The 21,032-nt window shown below is 40.9% G+C and overlaps 1 protein-coding gene across 1 annotated transcript in view; it reads right to left on the minus strand.

Moving 5' to 3' along the window:
• The window catches only part of JPH1 (junctophilin 1), a 122,119-nt gene that overhangs the window by 51,665 nt on the left and 49,422 nt on the right, over positions 1-21,032 (minus strand). Inside the window, 1 exon segment of the mRNA XM_042923738.1 lies at positions 11,773-11,891. Coding sequence (XP_042779672.1) covers positions 11,773-11,891 — 119 coding nt within the window.

Consider the following 21,032-nt stretch of genomic DNA (forward strand, 5'->3'; position numbering starts at 1 on the left):
CCATGCTCATGGGTGGGAAGAATTAATATTGTTAAAATAACCATACTATACAAAGCAATCTACAGAATCGATGCAATCCCTATCAAAATAACAATAGCATTTTTCACAGAACAAGAATAATCCTAAAATTTGTTCAGAACTACAGAAGACCTTGAATATTCAGCCAAAAACAATCCTGAAAAAGAACAAAGCTGGAGGTATCACAATTCCAGATTTTGAGATACACTACCAAAACTATAGTAATCAAACAGTATTGTACTGGCACAAAAATATATTACTGGAACAGAATAGAGAGCCCAGACATCCATGCTTATATGGTCAACTAATCTATGACAAAGGAGGCAAGAATATAGAGTAAGGAAAAGACAGTTCCTTCAATAAATGGCTGTTGGAAAAACTGGATGACTACAAGCAAAAGAATGAAACTAGACCATTTTCTTACACCATATACAAAAATAAAAACAGATTAAAGACCTAAATGTGAGACTTGAAACCATAAAGCTCCTAGAAGAAAACATAGGCAATAATCTGTTTGGCATCAGCCTTAGCCAACACTTTTCTAGGCAAGAGAAACAAAAGCAACAATAAACTATTGGGACTACACCAAAATAAAAAGCTTTTGCAAAAAAAAAAAAAAAAAAAAAAAGAAAGCTTTTGCAAAGAAGAAACGAACAAATCAAAAAGGCAACCTGCTAAAACTGGAAGAGGATACTTCCAAATGATATATCTAATGAGGGGTTAATGTCCAAAACATAGAAAGAACTTAGGCAACTCAACTCCCCAAACACCACAATCTGATTGAAAAATGGGTAGAGGACCTGAACAGACATTTTCCCAAAGAAGACATACAGATGGCTAACAGACACTTGAAAAAATGCTCAGCAACACTAATCATTAGGGAAATGCAAATCAAATCCACAGTCACTTTACATCTTTCAGAATGGGTGGTATCAGAAAGACAAGAAGTAAGCATTGGTGAGAAAGTGGAGAAAAAGGAACCGTTCCGCACTGTTGGTAGAAACATAAATTGGTGTAACCACTGTGGAAAACAGTATGGAGGTTCCTCAAAAAATTAACAACAGAAATACCATATGATTCAGTAATTCCACTATTGGGTATTTACCCATATAAAATGAAAATACTAATTTGAAAGATATATGCACCTCTATGTTCACTGCAGCATTACTTACAATAACCAGGATATGGAAGCAACCCAAGTGTCCCTTGATAGATGAACGGATAAAAACGTCATATATAGAAATACTGAAGTATTACTCAGCAATGAAAAATAAGATTTTTTACATTTGTGATAATATGGATGGACCTATAGGATATTATGCTAAGTGAAATAAGTCCACATGAAATACCACATGATTTCACTTACATGAGGAATCTAAAAAGCAAAACAAACAAAAAGCAGAAATAGCTTCATAAATATGGAGAACAAACTAATGGTTGCCAGAGGGGAGGAGGGTGTGGGAGGGGCAAAATGGGTGAAGGGGAGTGGGAGATACAGGTTCTTGTTGTGGATAATCAGCCACTCTCATCTCCTGAGGTCACAGAGTGCAGGTGGCTCTTTTCTCTGCAAACAGGCAAGAGCTGACAACATCATCTCTTGAGTAAATAGGGAGAAACCACCCCACCAATTTGTTTACAGAAATTGGCATCTGTTCACTTTCCTTCCTGTCCTCCACTCCCATCCCTCACACCAAACTTAAAGGATTTACAGAGGAGCTTAAGAACAATTATCCTTAATACTTAAAATACATACTGTCCACTTAGACTTTTAATTGCTCTTCCTGTGCTGAGTAGTAACTTATTGTTATGAGACTATGTACTATTTATACAAGTTATTTCCCAAAGCTTAAAGCCTCACCAAAATCTTAGGAAGCAGGCATTATTATCCCAATCTGATGTGAAAATAGCTATAGTAGCTGAAAACCTAAAATCACATAGCTCCTGTGTTTCCTTAAGACAAAATGTAATTCAACATATAATGTAATATCTTAAGCCAAGAAATGACAATTCCCAAGGATCCACAATTACAGGTTATATTCAGGGGTGAAAACATAGCAAACAGCATTATCCCACTTTCCATCCTCCAGAAGTTTGAAGGATGCAAACTTCCCAAATAGGATAAAATCCTATGTCACCAATTGTGCTTTCTTCTCTAAACCTGATAAGCTCCCTCAAAGGCTACCACCCCTTTTAAACTTGGCAATTTTCGGGGTGCCTGGGTAGCTCAGTCAGTGAAGTGTCTGGCTCTTGATTTCAGCTCAGGTCATGATCTCATAGTTCGTGAGATCAAGCCCCACATGGGGAACTGTGCTTAGTGTGCTTGGGATTCTCTCTCCTAACTCTCTGCCCCTTCTCTCTCTCAAAAAAAAAAAATAAAAAAAAAAAAATAAATTTGGCAATTTTCTTTGAAAGTATGAATTCCTGGCCCAGAAAAGGTATCTCAGTGGAGCAAAGAGAAAGGGGGATCTGCAAATCCCTCAAAAGGTGAGATCTTCCTGTTTCTGAATTCTTTCTTGGTGCTGTGACCAGCACATACCTCCACCAAGAGAAAGAAGTGGCAGCGGCACCAGAAAGTGACCTTTCATCAACAGATTTGCCCCTATTTCAAAAAACCCATTAGGATCATTTACGCTGGTGTTTCATGGAGAAAGAACCTCATTATTCTATGGCAGATTTATTTTTTTATAAAACCCCTCCTACCCTCCTGTGATAAGGGATATTATCTGATAGAGTTTGAGGCAGTGTGTTCCTTACATACTTTTTCTCTGACTCCTTCTACTCAAAATTTCATCAGAGTTGGTTGGTTTTATATATACTTCACTATTATTCAATTTTACAGCATTACGGAAATACAGAAATTACGAAGTACTTTTATTTTTATTTTTTTAACATTTTATTTATTTTTGAGAGAGAGAGAGAGGCAGAGCAAGAGTGGGGGAGGGGCAGAGACAGAGGGGGAACAGAGGATCTGAAGCAGGCTCTGTGCTGATAACAGTGAGCCTCATGTGGGGCTCGAACTCATGAACCATGAGATCATGACCTGAACTGAAGTCAGATGCTCAACTGAGTTGACTGGGTACTCAACACCCAGGTGTCCCACAGAGTTCTTTTAATGTCTTCAATCTAAGGGGTACAAGCAAAAGTTATTTTTGCAAATCTAAAGATCAAATCTAAAGTTAATATTTAACTTAAATAGCCATACAGAAGAGAGTGGAGAAAAAACAGACTCTGGCAAACACGATTGCTTATACGTTCTTAAAGTTGTGAGGAAAAGATACAGTCACTGAACCATGAGAAATAAAGCTGTCACAAAGCCCATGTGCTTCATTTGGAAAATATGAGACCGTAACAGTGCAGCTTACAAATTTAGGATTTATCCAAATTTGTAAGGAAGAAATAAACTGTCACTATTTGCAGATAACATGATACTATATATAGAAAATCCTAAGGGCTCCACCAAAAAACTATCAGAACTAGTAAATGAATTCAGTTAAGTTGCAGGTTACACAATATACAGAAATATGTTGTGTTTCTATATACTAATAATGAAGTAGCAGAAAGAGAAATTAAGACAAGAATCACATTTACAACTGTATCAAAAAGAATAAAATACCTAGGGATAAATTTAAGCAAGGAAGTGAAAGACCTGTACTCTGAAGATTATAAGACACTGAGGAAAGACACTGAAGGTGATACAAATGAAAAGATATCCCATGCTCATGGACTGGAAGAATTAGTATTATTAAAATGTCCATACTACCCAAAGCAATCTACAGATCCCTATCAAAATACCAATAGTATTTTTCATAGAACTGGAATAGTCCTTAAATTTGTATGGAACCACAAAAGACTTCAAATAGCTAAAGCAATCTTGAAAAAACAAACAAACACCAGAGGCATCACAATCCCAGATTTCAAGCTATACTGCAACGCTATATAGTAAGCAAAACAGTATGGTATAGGCACAACAAGAAACACATAGATCAAGGGAACCGAATAGAGAGCCCAGAATTGTACCTATGCTTATATGGTCAGTGTAGGATAAAGAAGGCAAGAATATACAATAAGGAAAAGACAGTCTGTTCAATAAATGGTGTTGGGGAAACTGGCCATCTACATGCAAAAGAATGAAACTGGATGACTGTCTTATACAAGACACAAAAATAAACTCAAAATGGTTTAAAGACCCAAACATCAGATTTGAAACTATAAAACTAATAAAACAGGCAGTAAGCTCTTGGGCATTGGCCTTAGCAAAGGTTTTCTAGATCCGTCTCCTGAGGCAAGGAAAACAAAAGCAAAAATAAAATATTGGGACTACACCAAAATAAAAATCTTTTGCATAGAGAAAGAAACCATCTACAAAATGAAAAGGCAATCTACTGAATGGGAGAAGATATTTCCATATGATATATCTGATTAAGGGGTTAATTTCCAAAATATATAAAGAACTCCTACAACTCAACACCGAAACCCCAAAATAATCTGATTAAAAAATGGGCAGAGGACCTGAACAAACATTTTTCCAAAGAGATATATAAATGGCCAACAGACACATGAAAAGATGCTCAATATCACTAATCATCAAGGAAATGCAAATCAAAACCACAATGAGATGTCACCTCACACCAGTAGGAATAGCTAGCTAGTATCAAAAAGACAAGAAATAATAAATGTTGAAGGTATGGAGAAAAAGGAACCCTTGGGGTACTTGGGTGGCTTAGTTGGTTAATAAGCATCTGACTGTTGACTTTGGCTCAGGTCATTTCCTGGTTCGTGAATTTGAGCCCCACACCGGGCTCTGTGCTGACGGTACAGAGTCCGCTTGGGATTCTGTCTCCCTCTCTCTCTGCCCCTATCCCACTTGCTCTCTAGTTCTCTCTCTCTCTCTCTCTCAATCAATCAATCAATCAATAAATAAATGGAACTCTTGTGCACTGTTGGTGGAAATATAAATTGGTGCAGACACTGTGGAAAACAGTACAGACATTCGTCAAAAAATTAAAAGTAGAAATACCATACGCTACAGTAGTAATCCCACTACTGGGTGTTTGCCACAAGAAAAGAGAAACACTAATTCAAAAAGATATATGCACCCCTATGTTTACTGCAGCATTTACAGTAGCCAAGATGTGGAAGTAACCCAAGTGTCCATTTATATATGAATCAGTAAGTAATATGAGGTACAAACACACACACAGAGGAATATTACTCAGCCATAAAAAAGAATAAGATCTTGCCATCTGTGACAACAATGGACAGACCTAGTGAGTATTTTGCTAAGTGAGGTAAGTCAGAGAAAGACAAATACCATATGATTTGACTTATATGTGGAATCTAAAAAACAACACACAAAAAAGAACAGAAATAGATTCATAAATCTATGAAGAGAACTGGTGGTTGAGAGGGCATTGGTGAGACAGGTGAAGGGGATTAAGAGGTAAAAACTAAATAAATCAAGGGGATGGAAATGACGGCACAGGGAATATAGTCAATATTGCAGTAACACTGTAATAACTTTGATGGTAACTACACTTAAGGTGAGGCTTGCAGAATGCATAGGATGGTCATATCAATCACAGTGTTGTACACCTGACATGAACACTGTATGTCAAGTTTATGACAAAAAAAAAATTACTAGAGTGGTGGACGTACATTCTAGGGCCTACTTTACATCTTAAAAAAATTCTCAACTTTACTATGCATTAATAAATGGCTAGGTAAGAAAATAAATGTACTGTAAAGCAGTGGCTCCGTATTTGCTGCCTATCAGAGGCACCTGGGATATGATTCCCAGAGACTTTGAATAACTATAAAGTGCAGCCTTGAAATCTTGATGTTTAACAAATGCTCCAGGTGATTCTAATGTACCCAGATACAGCCATTTAACAGCATGCCAAAAAAAACACCCCAAAACAAACAAAAAAAACATTGACTAGAGATGGACCTAACGCCAGCCTTACATGATTACATCCAGCTGGCAATGGTTCCAACATGGTGTAGTCATGTGGAGACTGGCCAGGAAGGAGGATATACAGTTAGATTTTCTAGAGTGAGATTAAATGCTTTTTTAAACAAGACATATAACGCAGAGGACAGAAGTTTTTCCTGGACTATCTTCTTGGAAGGCATGTGTTGCGCTTGCTGCTTGTTCTGTGGAGTAACGTGGGTCAGGCAGGGCCACACCAGCGACACAGGATTGAGGAGCCACAGTAGTTCATTAAAAAGACTGGTCAGGGGGCACCTGAGTGGCTCAGTCGGTTAAGTGTCCAACTTCGGCTCAGGTCATGATCTCATGGTTGGTGAGTTCGAGCCCTACATTGGGCTCTGTGCTGACACAGCTCAGAGCCTGGAGCCTGCTTTGAATTCTGTGTCTCCGTCTCTCTCTGCCCCTCCCCTGCTCATGCTTTGTTTCTCTAAAATAAATAAACATTAAAAAAATTTAAAAAAGACTTGTCAGAATATTTCCAGGAAGCAAAATTAAGATACATGTTGATAGTTGTTGCAGTAAGCATTTTCATCTATTTTTACAGACCGTATCTATGAATCCTGAGGGACTCTTCCCCCACCCCAGGGATTCATATGAGGAAGAAGTCAGATACAGGCCACACGACATCAAACAACATTCAGCACGTGTCATCCACCAACACTGAGAGGTTACTTGCTACAGTTGGCATGGAGGCCCTGAACAGATACGGCAGATGGTAACAGCAGGGTATGCACCTAGTTCCTCACAGGTGAGCCGTGGAGGGCTGGGTATGGGCAGAAGCAGTGCCATGAAGACTCCCCCAAACAAATGTCTGCAAGGACCGGGCGGATAGCAAATACTTTATGGCAACGTCAGAAGTCATTAAATAGAAATCAGATATTTTCTGTGGAGACTGCCAATCAGTAAAGATTGGAAGATTCTAAACAGATTATATAAGTGGTAGCAGGATTACTTTTATATTCTATGTGGAAAGAACAGCCGTTTCCTACAGGACTTCAGAGTCCCATCCTTAAAAACACTGCTACTTCTTTGAACGTAGCCATGGAGCTCTTGTCTGCAGGCTGTGGTACGTCCATTCCGCTGCCTTGCGCAGGGCTGGCTCTTAGCACACGCTTGTGGAACCGAATATACTGAAATGAGTAAGCGGTAAGAATAACCAAACTCATGAATTATTAATTTCATGTCAATAGATCATTTTTAAATATTTTAAAATATTTTTTAAAATATTTGAGAGAGAGAGAGAGAAAGAGCACACAAGCAGGGGGAGGGGGAGAGACAGGAGAGAGAGTACCAAGCAGGCGCTGTGCTGTCAGCACAGAGCCCGACATGGGGCTCGAACTCATGAACCAGGAGATCATGAACCAAGCCAAAATCAAGAGTCAGATGCTTAACTGACTGAGCCACCCAGGCATCCTGTATTTCCCTTTTGCTATGAAAACAGTTACTCTGAATTCTGGGTTTTGGAAAGTGAGTTTAGAAGTCATCTGTTTCAGGATACTTCCCTTTTCTTAACCAAAAATACTACATATTAATGATAAGCATAGACCATTAAATAATGAAAATATGCTTTGATTTCTAAAGATTTATCATTCATACCACAAACGTGACCTTAGTTAACCCTGGCTCATAATAACCTAAAGACTTCACTTTTACTTTAAATAATATACAGAGTGTATGTGTGTGCACATACATGCTATTATGGACTCAATGTATGTGTCTCCTGCAATTCATATGCTGAAGCTCCAACCCCCAATGTGTTCGTATTTGGAGGTGCGGCTTTTGGGAGGTAAGTAGGTTTACATTAGGTTATGAAGGTGAGACCTTCATGATAGTATTAGTGCCCTTATTATTATTATTATTATTATTATTATTATTATTATTGTTGGTTTATTTATTTGGAGAAAGGGACAGGAGAGCATGGGCAGGGAAGGGGCAGAAAGAGAGGGAGAGAGCATTCCAAGCAGGCTCCACACAGTCAGCATTGAAGCTCCACGTGGGGCTCAACCCCATGAACCACAAGATCATGACCTGAGATGAAATCAAGAGTCAGACATTCAACTGACAGAGCCACCCAGGCACCCCAGTGCCCTCATTAAAGAGGAAGAGAAACCACAGTTCTCTCTCTCTCTCCATACACATGTACCCAGGAAAGCCATGTGAAGAGAGGGAGAAGAAGGCCATCTGTAAGCCAGGTCGATGGCTCTCTACCAGAACTCAACCATACTGGCACTGTGATCTTGGACTTCCAGCTTCCAGAACTGTGAGAAATAAATGTCTGTTGCTTAAGCCACCCAGTCTGTAGTATTTTACTTTGTTACAGCAGCCGGGCTGACTAATACACATGCTTAAACATAGGAAGGCAAAACTTGCTGAGGATGTTGCCTAGGGAATAAGCTGGCAATCTCTTAAGAGGGCTCAAAGTAAATATCTTTACCACATTCTGGGGCAGTGTTTTTCAGTCTTTTTTAGCCCAGTCACTCCCAATTGATAAAAATATAAGTTTTACACCTTACTTAATATCACTTGGAATTAAAAACAATTAAGCATCTTGATGGAAAGGAAATGTAAACAGTGGGACAAAGAACCACCACATAGTTTCCCAGTCATCCTCCCCTCCACTTCCCTAGCGGTCATGCAAAATCTCATCTCAGCTTTCCTGGCTTAGAAACCCAATTTCATCAGCACTTTGAAGTAGAGCCATCCCCTGGGGCAGAATCACATCACCAGAGCTCACAATCCTGATGTATAACACCAGAAGGTCAAGTCATTAGTTCACAATGGGCAATGTAAACATGACACAGGCCAAGGGGCTTACTCCGGGAACGCCAGTGCATGCTGTTCCTGATGGCAGACCTCCATGACAAGCTCACCCGAAATCAGAAGGTTACAGTGAGCATGGACTCAGGACAAGACGCATGAGATCAATCAAATATCTACAGGCATCAGGCTGAGCAGGGCTGATGCATCCATTTCCCCAGTCGGATGATCTTGCCAATAAGGCCATACACGGTTGGCCACAGTTCCCTGCATCCTGCCCCATAACACAAACGTCCCTGCCAATTCCACTGCAATACTCCAAGGTTCTGGCCATAGCTTCTCTGTCCTCTGGACAGTGTTTGGGTGGGCTTTGCCAATTTTTGCCTCTGTGGCTTTTTCTTTTTTTTTTCTCTATACTACTTTCCGTGACCAATTGTTTAGATGTTTTAATACACTTAGGTTACAAAGAAATCTTGCTGTGATACAGCTGTGCTATTACTTATGCTCACTTTGTATATCTTTGTGCAGCATCACAGGCTCATTTTAATATTTCACTCTCAGAGGGAACTCTCATTTCTGAGTTCCTGGGGGATGCCTTGCCGTGCCGCTCACACATGACAGTGTAGGTTTCTGTGTGTGTACACGTGCAATTATCTACACATACATTCACATACCTCCACAGGTATGCTTTCTGTTACTCATTAGAACTTAACCCTTTGAGTGACAAAGCCATCCCACATGCTCCTATTTTTCTCTTAGTTTTTAACTGAACTGTAGAATAATGTGGTTTTGAACTAAAAGCATTAGATTTAACTAAGATGGTAAATATCTGAAAATACTGCCTGCTCCTGAGAAAGTGTTCAAAGTGTAAGCTACAACAGACCTCCTTTATTCCAGGGCCAACAGCTTCTATGTACGACAAATGCGTTTCAAACAATGGAAATATTTATATCTAAGATATGTGAATTAAATGAGCAGCCTGACTTAGAAAAAGGACTTGAAAGCCCTTTTAGAAATGTCTATCTGATTTGATCACCCTATAAATGCAGAGTGGAAAGCTTGAGTTATGCTCCCTTGAGAAGATCAATAATACTTAGTACAGAAAAGGCTTTCTATCCAGCTGCTGAAGGAAGAGTTGGCTATGGGTCAAAGGGGATTGCAGCCTTCCCCTTAGCTCTTGTCTCCAATAGACCCGTTGTCATCTCGTGCTACTGTGATGTATTCATTACTGATGGACAACTTGCGTGTATGAAGCTGGCATGTTAGCTCCGAGGCTGGAATTACATTTTCCCACAATATTTTTTTTCCCTCCAATGCTTTTATGCCATAAAAGGCTTTTAAAACCATTTAGTCTGGGCAACTGAGATGACCTTCAGTATCACTTACCTCTTGGTAACACCTAACAGAAATCTATTGGGACGCTATTCCCCAGGAGAATTAACAACAGACAACAATACTAAGTTTGTCTGCTTTCCAAGTAGCTCCAGCCCAGGGCTCCTCCATGAAGCGGCACTAGCTCCTGACTGCTGAGCTGCTTCCCAATGGCAGTGTCACTGGGGAGGGCAAAGGACGGTCCCTCCTGGGTGGCTGAACTCTGTCTGCAGCTCTCACACCAACAGGTAGTGACTGACGTACTTAGGCACCAGAGAAGTGTGAGTTCATTTCACACCAGAACATAGTTTATTCCTAGCAGCGGTCACTGCAATGAGCAGAGTTTCCCTTTCTTAGAAATATATGCATGTATTAAATGGCTGAAATCTCACCCAGAGGTTTAAAAAGGAGGCACATGAAAGAAAACCCCCATGACTGTGGTTGTCTCCCTGGAAGTGAACTACTATGGAAGGTACTCTGACAGCCCTAGCGCTCAGCGGCTAGACTGGGCCCCTCTCCATTCTCCTAGAAGAACGGGGTCTTCTCAACCCAGCCTTTTACCCGGTCTTCATTCTTCGTAGGAAAAAAAAAATCACCATGTCCCTCATTCTCATTCCTCCATCCTTTATTACAGCCAAGTTTGTAGCTTTGGTATGGATCTTGTTATTCTGTGCACTTGGACCTGCCTTGTTCATTTAGTTACAGTGCCCTGTGGGCTCCAGGATTCTAGGACGTTTATTGGAAGCAAACATGGATTGAACACCTGTGTTGTGCAGGGTGCTTGTTTTCCAGCTTAACAGAAACCAGTGTGGAAAGATTCTTTACCAAGAAACTATAAATTGTGATACTAAGAAATTTAAAGCATTGATTTTGATCCCTTCATCTAGAAATCTGTTGACCCCTCAAACACTAGGGAACTGTGGGTTCTAAAACAATGAAGAAACATATATAAAAAAGAGGCGAGCATTATAGAAAGGGATAGAAACAATCTACTAGGAAACCACTAAAAGGGACTTAAATATTTAAACCTACTGCAAATATTTGTATATTGCTATTTTAAGACATTTGAGAGATAGATGATCTGGATTGATTTTTTTTGAGGTTATTTTAATTTCTTCTACTATGACCTGGAATTTCCTCTTAATCTGTGCAAATTAATCTGTTTTTAAGTGATTTACTTCCTTACCTAACCACAGTCCTTTGAACTTTAGTTCAAGTATATTAAAAAAATTAGTCACAGTAGTTACTAGCTCATTTCTTTACTACTGCTAATGGTATTGTTATACGTGCCTCTGATTTTGGAGATTTGTTACAACATCTGCAGTGGTCACTAACACACTAGCACCGTTTCTTAGAATCAGATGCTTCTTTTAGATTCCCATTTCATTTACTGCTGTCAGCTCCAAGTTTGTGGCCTAGGAGTCGGGAGGCAGGAAGGGAGAGACATTGGGCAATAAGCCAAATCTCCACCACTAACACTCAGACTTCAAATGCTTAGGACTTTTTGTACCTACTTGTTTTGCAGTACTGCTGGTATTCACGAAGCATAGACCTTTAAGGAGGGAAAAAAAAAAAAAAAAAAAAAGGAAACCAGAGGCAATACCCCTACCTCTCCCATCACCGGACAACAGTCTCACCTGGTTGGTAGAAGTCCGGCGACAGCTCCCTGGCCACAGCTCTTGCGATGTCACACTCCTGGCGGGCAGCCTGAGCTGCCTGGTCAGCGGCGTCAGCTTTCGCTCGTGCGTGTGCGGTCCTACACGGAGCACAAAGGGCGAGTCAGCAAGGGCGGCACCTTGTTAATCACACACGGACATGCAAGCTGTCTGCGGTCTGGGGAGGAAAATGCTGTGATCGTGGTCACACGCCTCCAACTGCAAGTTTTATGGTCATATTGTGAGAGATCAATGACGACGACATGGATGAAACCACCCGTATATTGCCTCAGTCCTTTCAAGGGAAATGAAAAGGGTGAGCAAGTTCTGTGCAGCTTGATGCAAAGCCTGGTTTTCAAAACACGGGATCAAATCTCCTGCTGACTCCTGCTGACTGATCAAATCTCCCCTGCTCCAAACCATGGAGAGTAGAGTTAGAGCTTATGAATATATAGTGTTCATGAATTTAATTTCCTATGGTAGAATCAAAATAAGAATTTGATCGACAAGGGTCTGCCCGATAGCATGCTGAAAGAGTGATTCTGGAAAAAAAGTAGTAAAACTCTTTATTTGTGGCACTGATTACTGTGGTATAAATACTCCCTCCTTGACCAACTGAAGCGACCAATGTGATGTCACTGAATGTGTAGCTGGGGAGACACGCACACAATGGGCTCTCACCAGCCTGTAGAAGCAGAGCACAGAGAGTGCTCTTAGGAATGTGCTCTGGAGGTTCTAAGGAGCCCATTTAACTTTATGTATATGTTTTTGTGTGAAACAAGGAGAGTTGGGGAGGAAGAAACAGATGTCTTTCAACCTTCTACCTGCCCCTTGGCCCATTCTCAACTGACAAAACCTCTTTTCTTTCCAGAGGACTAGGGTGAGGGAGAAGGCAGCTGGGTAGAGAATGGCGGGGGTGGGGTGGGGTGGGGTTCTTATGGCAAGGCAGGAGAACTGATGTCCACCTGCCCAAGCAGAGAGGATTTAGAGGGCAAGACGGGGAGCTCTGGGTCATCTCCTTCCAAAGAAGATCTTGTCCAGTTAGTATTTAGATGATAGTCATGGGCATACATTTCTTAGACTTCTGTTAACCTTCCATCCTATTTTACTAGCACCAGGCACGGCTGTAGATAACTAGTAGTAAAAGCTAAATGAAAGTCTGAAAGAGGTGCTTGCGCTTATTTCAGAAACAGCAGGAGACGAAAAGTTGGGAAATAGCATTGTGCCCTAGCAGTTCTTAGTGGGGAAAACGCAGGTGGCAGCTGGTGCAGGCCAGCTGGGACTAGCTGCAGGAGGACGTGGGGAAGATGGGTCTGACCTGAGACGGGGGTGGGGGCTCACTGGCAGGAGGTCCCGTTCTCAAATTCTCCAACTACCTCCTCTCATTCTGTGTCCTCAGGGGACCCCTCACTCCTCCGCAGGACTTAGCGAAGCTTGGAGGCTGGCTGTACTAGGATGTAAGCTTCCCAAAGACCGGGATTTTACATTTCTGGTTCTCTGCTAGATTCTCAATGTGTACAACACTGCCTAGCACACAGGGTTTATTGGGGGCTCATTTTATGAATAAAGGATTGAATGATGCTTCCTTAGGAACATCTGGGTAGTTGCTTAAAAATGAACAGATTGACACAACCATAAAGCCAGTAAGAAGGTAAGTGGTGGCCAAGGCTTCAGGGCAAGAGTGGGGGAGGAATGAAGAGGTGGAACACAGGAGAAACTGAGGGCAATGAAACTACTCTGTATGACATGTGACATTATGCATGTGTCAAAACCCACTAAAGAAGAGTGAGCTCTAACGTCAACTATGGACTTTAGATAATATTAATATGTCAATACTGGTTCAACTGTACCAAATGTACTTCTCCTGCAAGATGTTAATAATAGGGGAAACTGTGGGTGTGGGGAGAGGAGGTATATATACATGGGAACGAACTCCATGCTTTCTGCTCAATTTTTCTATAAATTTAAAACTGCTCTAAAAAATAAAATTCACTAATTAAAAATGAATGGATCAACTTCCAATCATCAAAATTGTTATTTCTGAATCACAGAGGACATTTTAGGTTATAAGGGACCATGAAATGGAAACAAACTTAACGGTTAGTCCCCGTGTTGAGTCTGAGAATCAATGGATGCTTTGTGTTATGTTCTTTCAGTTTCTCAGAATCCCCAACCCTTTTTCTCAGAATTATTTTCCATTTTATCTATTCTTAGATAGAGCCTAACTATGTCTAGGCATCATAATTAATGAAGCCAGAAGAGTACAGTTATGCTGCCTTATAATAAAATCTGCTAGCCCTTCAATGATAAATTTGTAAATCTAAGTACAAACAGTTTATTCTGATCCTATCACAATGCACCACCATAAAATGGTACCATTTATCTCCACCACTTTTTACAATATGCTAAGCTGGAGAATAAACAGATATAGCTTAACCTTTCTACAAATATATTTTGGAAGTACAGTGTCAGTAAGGCCGTGACCCTTTACTTTTTTACTTGCTCCTTCCTGTAAGCCCAAACAGGGAGGGGAACCTTTCCATCTAGTGCCCCACCCTGCATCAAGGCTCCTGCACAGCCAGCAAGATGAGTCAAAACCACATTCAAAACCTAAACGAGAGGCCTGCGTGAGTTCTTTTGGTCGCCCTGGACCCAAAGACAGGAAGCAGAAGAGAAAAGGAACCCATCTGAGTTTGCTGTCACCGCCAGCTTGGGGTGGCCAGGCCACTGACAGGTCTAGATATTAGCCCGGGGAAAAATCCGGGCTTAACTCTGGCTCATGTTAGTGAATTCATGTGTTCAAATCCCAGGCTCAGTTCCAGAGCCACACACAACCCCTTTATTCAGCCAAGTGGTAAGACATGCCATTGTTCATGGGTTGGGGGGGTGGGGGGTTCAGGCAAGTCGGTCTGGGGAGGTCAGCTGAAACAATGCAAAGTGGACGCCTTGCTGCTGTAGCTGGTCACGTGGAAAACACACACACACACACACACACACACACACACACACACACACACACACACACACACAAGGAGCACACATGCCCAGTAAGTCTTTCACATATTCAAACACTGTTGATACCTGTAAGTGGTCAGACCCTCACCAATCTCAAAACACCATGATCACATACACTCGCTCCCATAAAATGCAGTGAAAAGTAAGTAGAAAGCAACTTCTTTCAGTTGGGCATCGGCTGTCGACTTTCTGTTAGGGCCATAATTTTACAAATAGACCCACAGTTTTAGCTTGTAGAGAGTTACTATGTATGGGTGAAGAGGCAAAGAGACCTGAGAGGCTGGCTAAGCTCACACAAGCAGCTGGGTGATGTCCCCCCGGACATAAGCCCCACAAAGGTCAATGGTAAATGTGAAATTTCTGGATGTGAGGCATCCCCTGTATACAGGTACTTAATCTCAACCTATTTTTCCAATCAGTAATTTGATGATGAATATCGGAGTTTCTTTCTTTAATGAAATAGTTTTTTCACAAACTCTCAAGTCACCATGCTCAGAACAAAATAGTCCTGCTTTCCTGATTTTTCTTAAACCTAGTAATGCTTTTACACACACGCAAAAGTCTATTGACAATATATTAAACATGCCTGGCATATACTCACTCCTGCTAAGGTAACATGCTGACCGCTTGGATGTCTGTCCCAACTTCTAACTTCAACCTTTCACTCATCCACTCGCTAACACAGCTGATGAAGATTTTAATTTAGAATGGACAAACTGTATACCACATTTACAAATTTTGTTCTTTCTGCTTTTTATATATTCTCTCCCCAACAGTAACTGCTTTTTAAAAAATGGATTTTGAGGTCTTTTAAAATTTGTTATATTAAATCAAAGTCAGCTCACTGATAGGATTTAAAATTTGATGGCAGAGCCTATGATCTACTTGGTTCAGGGGTCATACGTGTGATTTGCCTTGATGTCCCAACATTTAAAGAAGATTATTAGGAAAACTTTAAAATGAGAGCAACTGTGCATTAAGAATCCAAATCTCAGGTGATGGCAACCCCATTCTTCCAGTTCCTGAAGCCTACACCCTTGGAGTCACCCCTGAGGCCTCCCTTTCGGTCACACGCCACAGCCACAGTCGGCAAATCCAGCTGGAACTACCTCCAAAACACATCCTCAAGCCAGCTGGTTCTTGTTCGCATCCCTGCACCTGGTCTGGTCACAGCCACCGTCTCCCACTGGGGCTACCACAGAGGCAGAACAGACCCTGCTTCTATCTTTACTGCCGACCATCCTATTTCCCTTCTGGTTCTCTTGGAAATGCCTGATAAGAGCTAAAACTCTTTGCTGGGTTAAGACATCATGGTAAGAAAATGCAACAGATATGACCTGTTAGCCTTCCTTTTGGACTGTGACCTTATTCATTTACAAGAGACCCAGATTTGTGAAAGCCAATCATCTTGTGTATACAATTGTAGTCCTTTTTAAGAAGAAATCAGTCTGTTAAGGAATACTCCTGACAGGAGTAAGAGTGAGGTGACTACACAGACCTCGGCTTAAAAATGAGGCATGATTTCTGAGTTCTTGCACCCGGAAGAAACTGTTCTTTCAATCTTGATTTGATTCTCTGATAAGACCAGCCTGGCAAGGCTCAGCATATACTCCCTCCTGCTAAGGTGCAGATGGGCCCCTTAGATGCCTGTCTCAACTTTTTTTTTTTTAATGTTTATTTTTTGAAAGAGAGAGAGAGAGAGAGAGAGACAGACAGAGTGTGAGTGGGGCAGAGAGAGAGGGAGACACAAAATCAGGCTCTGAGCTGTCAGCACAGAGAGCGACGAGGGGCTCAAACTCACAAACCACGAGATCATGACCTGAGCGGAAGTCCCAATGCTTCTTTTCCTAAAAGTGATAGCAAGTGATTGAGACATAAAATGTAAACGAAGGAGCATGATATTCCCATTGAAGTTTGGTATTTGATCTTTCAAGGGCTCAAACTTTCTCAGAGGTGTGATAACACCGGCTTTGAAAGCATTACTAGCCAGAGACTACACTGAGGCAAGTCTAGGCCACAGATGATTCTTGTCCCAGAGATCAAAAGTCAAACCACACCTCCTTAGCTATCATAGAAATCCCTTCATAGAATCATAATTCATATCATACTTTTGGCTTTTTATCAAAGGGAGAGAGGAAGAACCAAGATCCATATGAAGAATGTTTACATAACTTTTGTAAAATGTTGTCCATTATGTGTGACACCATTATGTTTACACAGACCTTGGGGACACATTCCTCTTACAGTTTAGTCCCAGGGGAAAAAAAAAGGTCTCTGATGATAAATTTGTGCACCTCCTTGTATCATACGATGAGAACTACATAATCTATCATTTCTCTTTTTGTTAAGGCTACGAGGAATCTTGGGAGTAAAACTATCCTCAATCTATGTGTATGGTTATCTTCTCTAGCTACATGGCTTTAACATTCCCCAATGTCAGGATGCTACTATGAATGTGAACCATAATGTCCTGCAAATCCTTTTTTGGAAACTGGCAGGATATTGAAAAAAAAAAAATCACCAGATCAATAAGCTCTTGTTATACTAAGTTTTCTGAACTCTAACCCCTCACTGTGTGTTAAAGCCGAGGAACACACATCATAACTTACGGATGAGCAGAGCCTACTATTCAACTTCGTTTATAGGATTTTCTTCTATATTCAGAACACTTTCAAGCTTGAAAAACAAATCTTCATTCTTATGTATATTACAGATTTTACTCTCTAACATTTGATCAAACTTAATAAGCTTAAAGGCTGTATTCTCTGGACAGGCCAGGTCAAAAGCACATTTATAATCCTCAGCTGAAAGAGGCCAAATAAATAACTGGCTATCTTCTACTTTATTCTGAATTTTATACAACTTACCTAAAAGTCACCTCCCTATGTATTTTATGCACTGAGAAAAATCTGATGAAAAAACAAATTTAAGGTATGTTTTATTCTTTAAATAATTTTTAGAAAAAGTCCTTTTTAATGAAGGTCATTCTAAAGTTTAAAAACTAGCACTAAATAAGCACTAAATAAGATTACAACTTCTCTTTAAAATATAATCACTGGTAACTCACCGAGTGGGAGAAAAAATTTGCTGACCATTTATCTGATCATGGGTTAATATCCAGAATAATATGTAAGAACTCCTTCAACTCAGTAACAAAAAAGGCCAACTAAAAAAAGGGCAAGGGACTTGAATAGACGTTTCTGCAAAGAAGATATACAAATAGCATGGGAGGATGCTCACCATTGCCAGTCATAACAGAAATGCATGTGAAAATCACAATGAGATACTACCTCACACTCATTAGGATGGCTACTGTGAAAAACAAAAAGAAGAGAAAACAACAAGTGCTGATGAGAATGCTAAGAAATTTGGAAGCTCGTGCACTGCTGGAGGGAGCGCAAGATGGCACAGCTGTTATACAGAATAGTATGGAGGATCCTCAAAAAATTAAAAATAGATTTACCGTATGATCCACCAATTCTACTTTTGGGTGTCTGGCCAGAAGTGACAGCAGGGTCTCAAAGAGAGATCTGTACACCCATTTTCTTAGCAGCACTATTCATTCACAATGGCCAAACGGTAGAAACAACCCAAGTGCCCATTAGTGAATGAATCAATAAACAAAACATGGCGTATACATACACAGAATATTATTCAACATTAAAAAAGAAGGGAATTCTGACACATGCTATAAAACACAGATGGACCTTGAGGACATTACACTAAGTGAAGCAAGCCAGTCATAAAAGGACACACATCCAATGATTTCATTCACAGGAGGTCCCCAGAGAAGTCAAGTTCATAGGGACAGAAAGACGTGTGGTTGCCAGGGGGCTAAAGCAAGGGGAACAAGGAGCTATCATTCACCAGGTATAGGTTTTAGTTTTGCAAGATAAAAAAGTTCTCAAGATGGGTTGCATAATAGTGTGAATGTACTAAACACTATTGAACTGCACACTTAAAAATGGTTAGGACTGTAGATTTTATGTTGTGTATATTTTACAATAAAAAATTTAAAAAAATCACCCGATATACAAGTATTTATGGAGCATCCTAGGTGTGCTGGGGGAAGTGAGGAGAAAAGACCAAAGGTTAGGCTCTCAGATAAGAAGCCACTGCACTAGTCCAAGCCAGGGCATGCTAAGTATCTAGTGAGGGCAAGAGCTGGAAGGAATAATCCATGGACGTTTTAAGGGAAGGACTATCAGAAGTCTGAAACATGAGGGCAGCCTCTGTGTTAAGCCAGCTCTTAATAAAAATCCTGGAACAGAGGCTGAATACTGGTGGAATGGTAAATGGGTAAGGAGAGAAACACAGAAGATAACCCCAAAATACTGTATCTAACTCGGTATCCAGATGAATTGCTTACTGACTACAGATAGAAATGGTGCTGAAACAAGCACATTTAGAATCTGAGTAAGGGTTGATGGTGCTGGGGAAAGGGGAGGGCATAGGAGAGGCTGCTGAACTTGATAAGAACCTTTGAGAGGGTAGTACTAACAAGCAGTCCCACTGCAGAAGCCAGTCGGATGGGGGGCTGGTGAGGAAATGGGCAGAGGAAGTGGAGGAAGCAGGTGTGGGCCACATGCTGGAGACCTTTGACACAGAAAGGCAGGAGGAAATGTGGACAGTAACCAGAACGATTAGCTGGGCCAAGGGAAAAGACGTTTTACTCTTAAGAAAATGAAAACTGATCTTATCACGAGGTGGGAAGAAAGATGCCCAGACAACAGCAGAAAATGAAGAATCTTTGAGGTGACAATTGCTGGAGACAGGTCCTGGATGAGGCAAAAGAAAGGAAACAGGAAAAAACATAAGAACAGTGATGGATCCATCCAATGTTTTAAGGTTATCTGAAAGATCCTTTGAAAGCCTGCAAGAGCTCGAGAATGCAGTGGGCTTTGAAACCAGACAGGCCTGGGTTTAAACTCCAGGTTATCACATACTGTATTCCTTTCTCCTCAATTCCTTATGTATAAAATGGGGCAGGATATTACCTTGTAGAGTTGTTCTGGATCACAATTGATTGATATGAAATACTCAGTCCTAACTTAGGGTATGGAATCAATAAATGGCCATTATTAGTCTTCTGCTAAAATTTAGGGCCAGTGGGAAGAATCTGAGGGGTCAAAAAGGTGAAGATTTGGAATCAGAACTGTACAAAAGTTCTAGGGAATGGAAACAAGGAGTACTGGAATTGCTGAACAGGACCAGGAGGACCTGACTTCAGGTCTCCATGACTTCATCACATCTTCCTCTTGAAAGGCTCTCTCTTCTGGGAGAAGCATAGAAAGTAGAAGATGGCCTTGATGCAGGGTAGATGCATCAACGAGGAGGACAGAGACAGAACCTTAGGTAGGGAGACAGGGCACATAGCCAATGGTGGACTGTGGACCAGGGGAAACAGCAAGGGTTAAATAAGGACCAAGAGAAAAATGTAAAGGCAATTTGGTAATTGCGAAGTCCTATCAATGCAGACTATTATTATAGTTTTAGGTGCTTTTTAATTGATCAAAGTAAGGCTTCTGTCTTTCCTATGGCAGATTCATAGAAACTCCTTATTCTGAGACCGAATCTGATATACTACTAAAGGGTATACTTTCAGTTCAAATTATCAGCCAGGAGGCTCTTAGTAACAAAAGATGGGTCAAATTATTTGAAAATGGATGCACGTTCAATAAAATGACACTAGACACCATGACTTTATTTTCTATTCAGCACTGTAAAAGAAACATCTGGATGTGTCTGGTAAGAACTTTGCAACCCTCAGAACAGAGAAGACCTGGGTAATAAGAACTGGCAAGTCAGGGGCACCTGGGTGGCTCAGACAGGTGGACGTCCGATTCTTGATCTTGGCTCAGGTCATGATCTCATGGCTTGTGGGTTCGAGCCCCCACACCGGGCTCTGTGCTGACAGCATGAGCCTGCTTGGGATTCCCCCCACCCTCTCTCTCTCCCTCCCTCTTTGTCCCTCCCCTGCTTATGTGTGCTTTCTCTCTCTCTCAAAAGTTAATTAAAAAAAAAAAAAAAGAATTGGCATGTCAATGCTATTTTTATTTCTTCATCAGTGTTGTTATACTTCTTATCCTTTACCAGGGGTCCATTATGGCTACAAATTAAAGTACAGTATGACTAAGAAGAAGAGCAACTTAAGACTACCCAGCGATCAAGACACATGATAGCAGCCAATGGGGTTCAGCTGAGTGACAGGCTGACAGGGTGACTGG

This window comes from Panthera leo, chromosome F2, assembly GCF_018350215.1.
Source record: "Panthera leo isolate Ple1 chromosome F2, P.leo_Ple1_pat1.1, whole genome shotgun sequence".
Lineage (NCBI taxonomy): Eukaryota > Metazoa > Chordata > Mammalia > Carnivora > Felidae > Panthera > Panthera leo.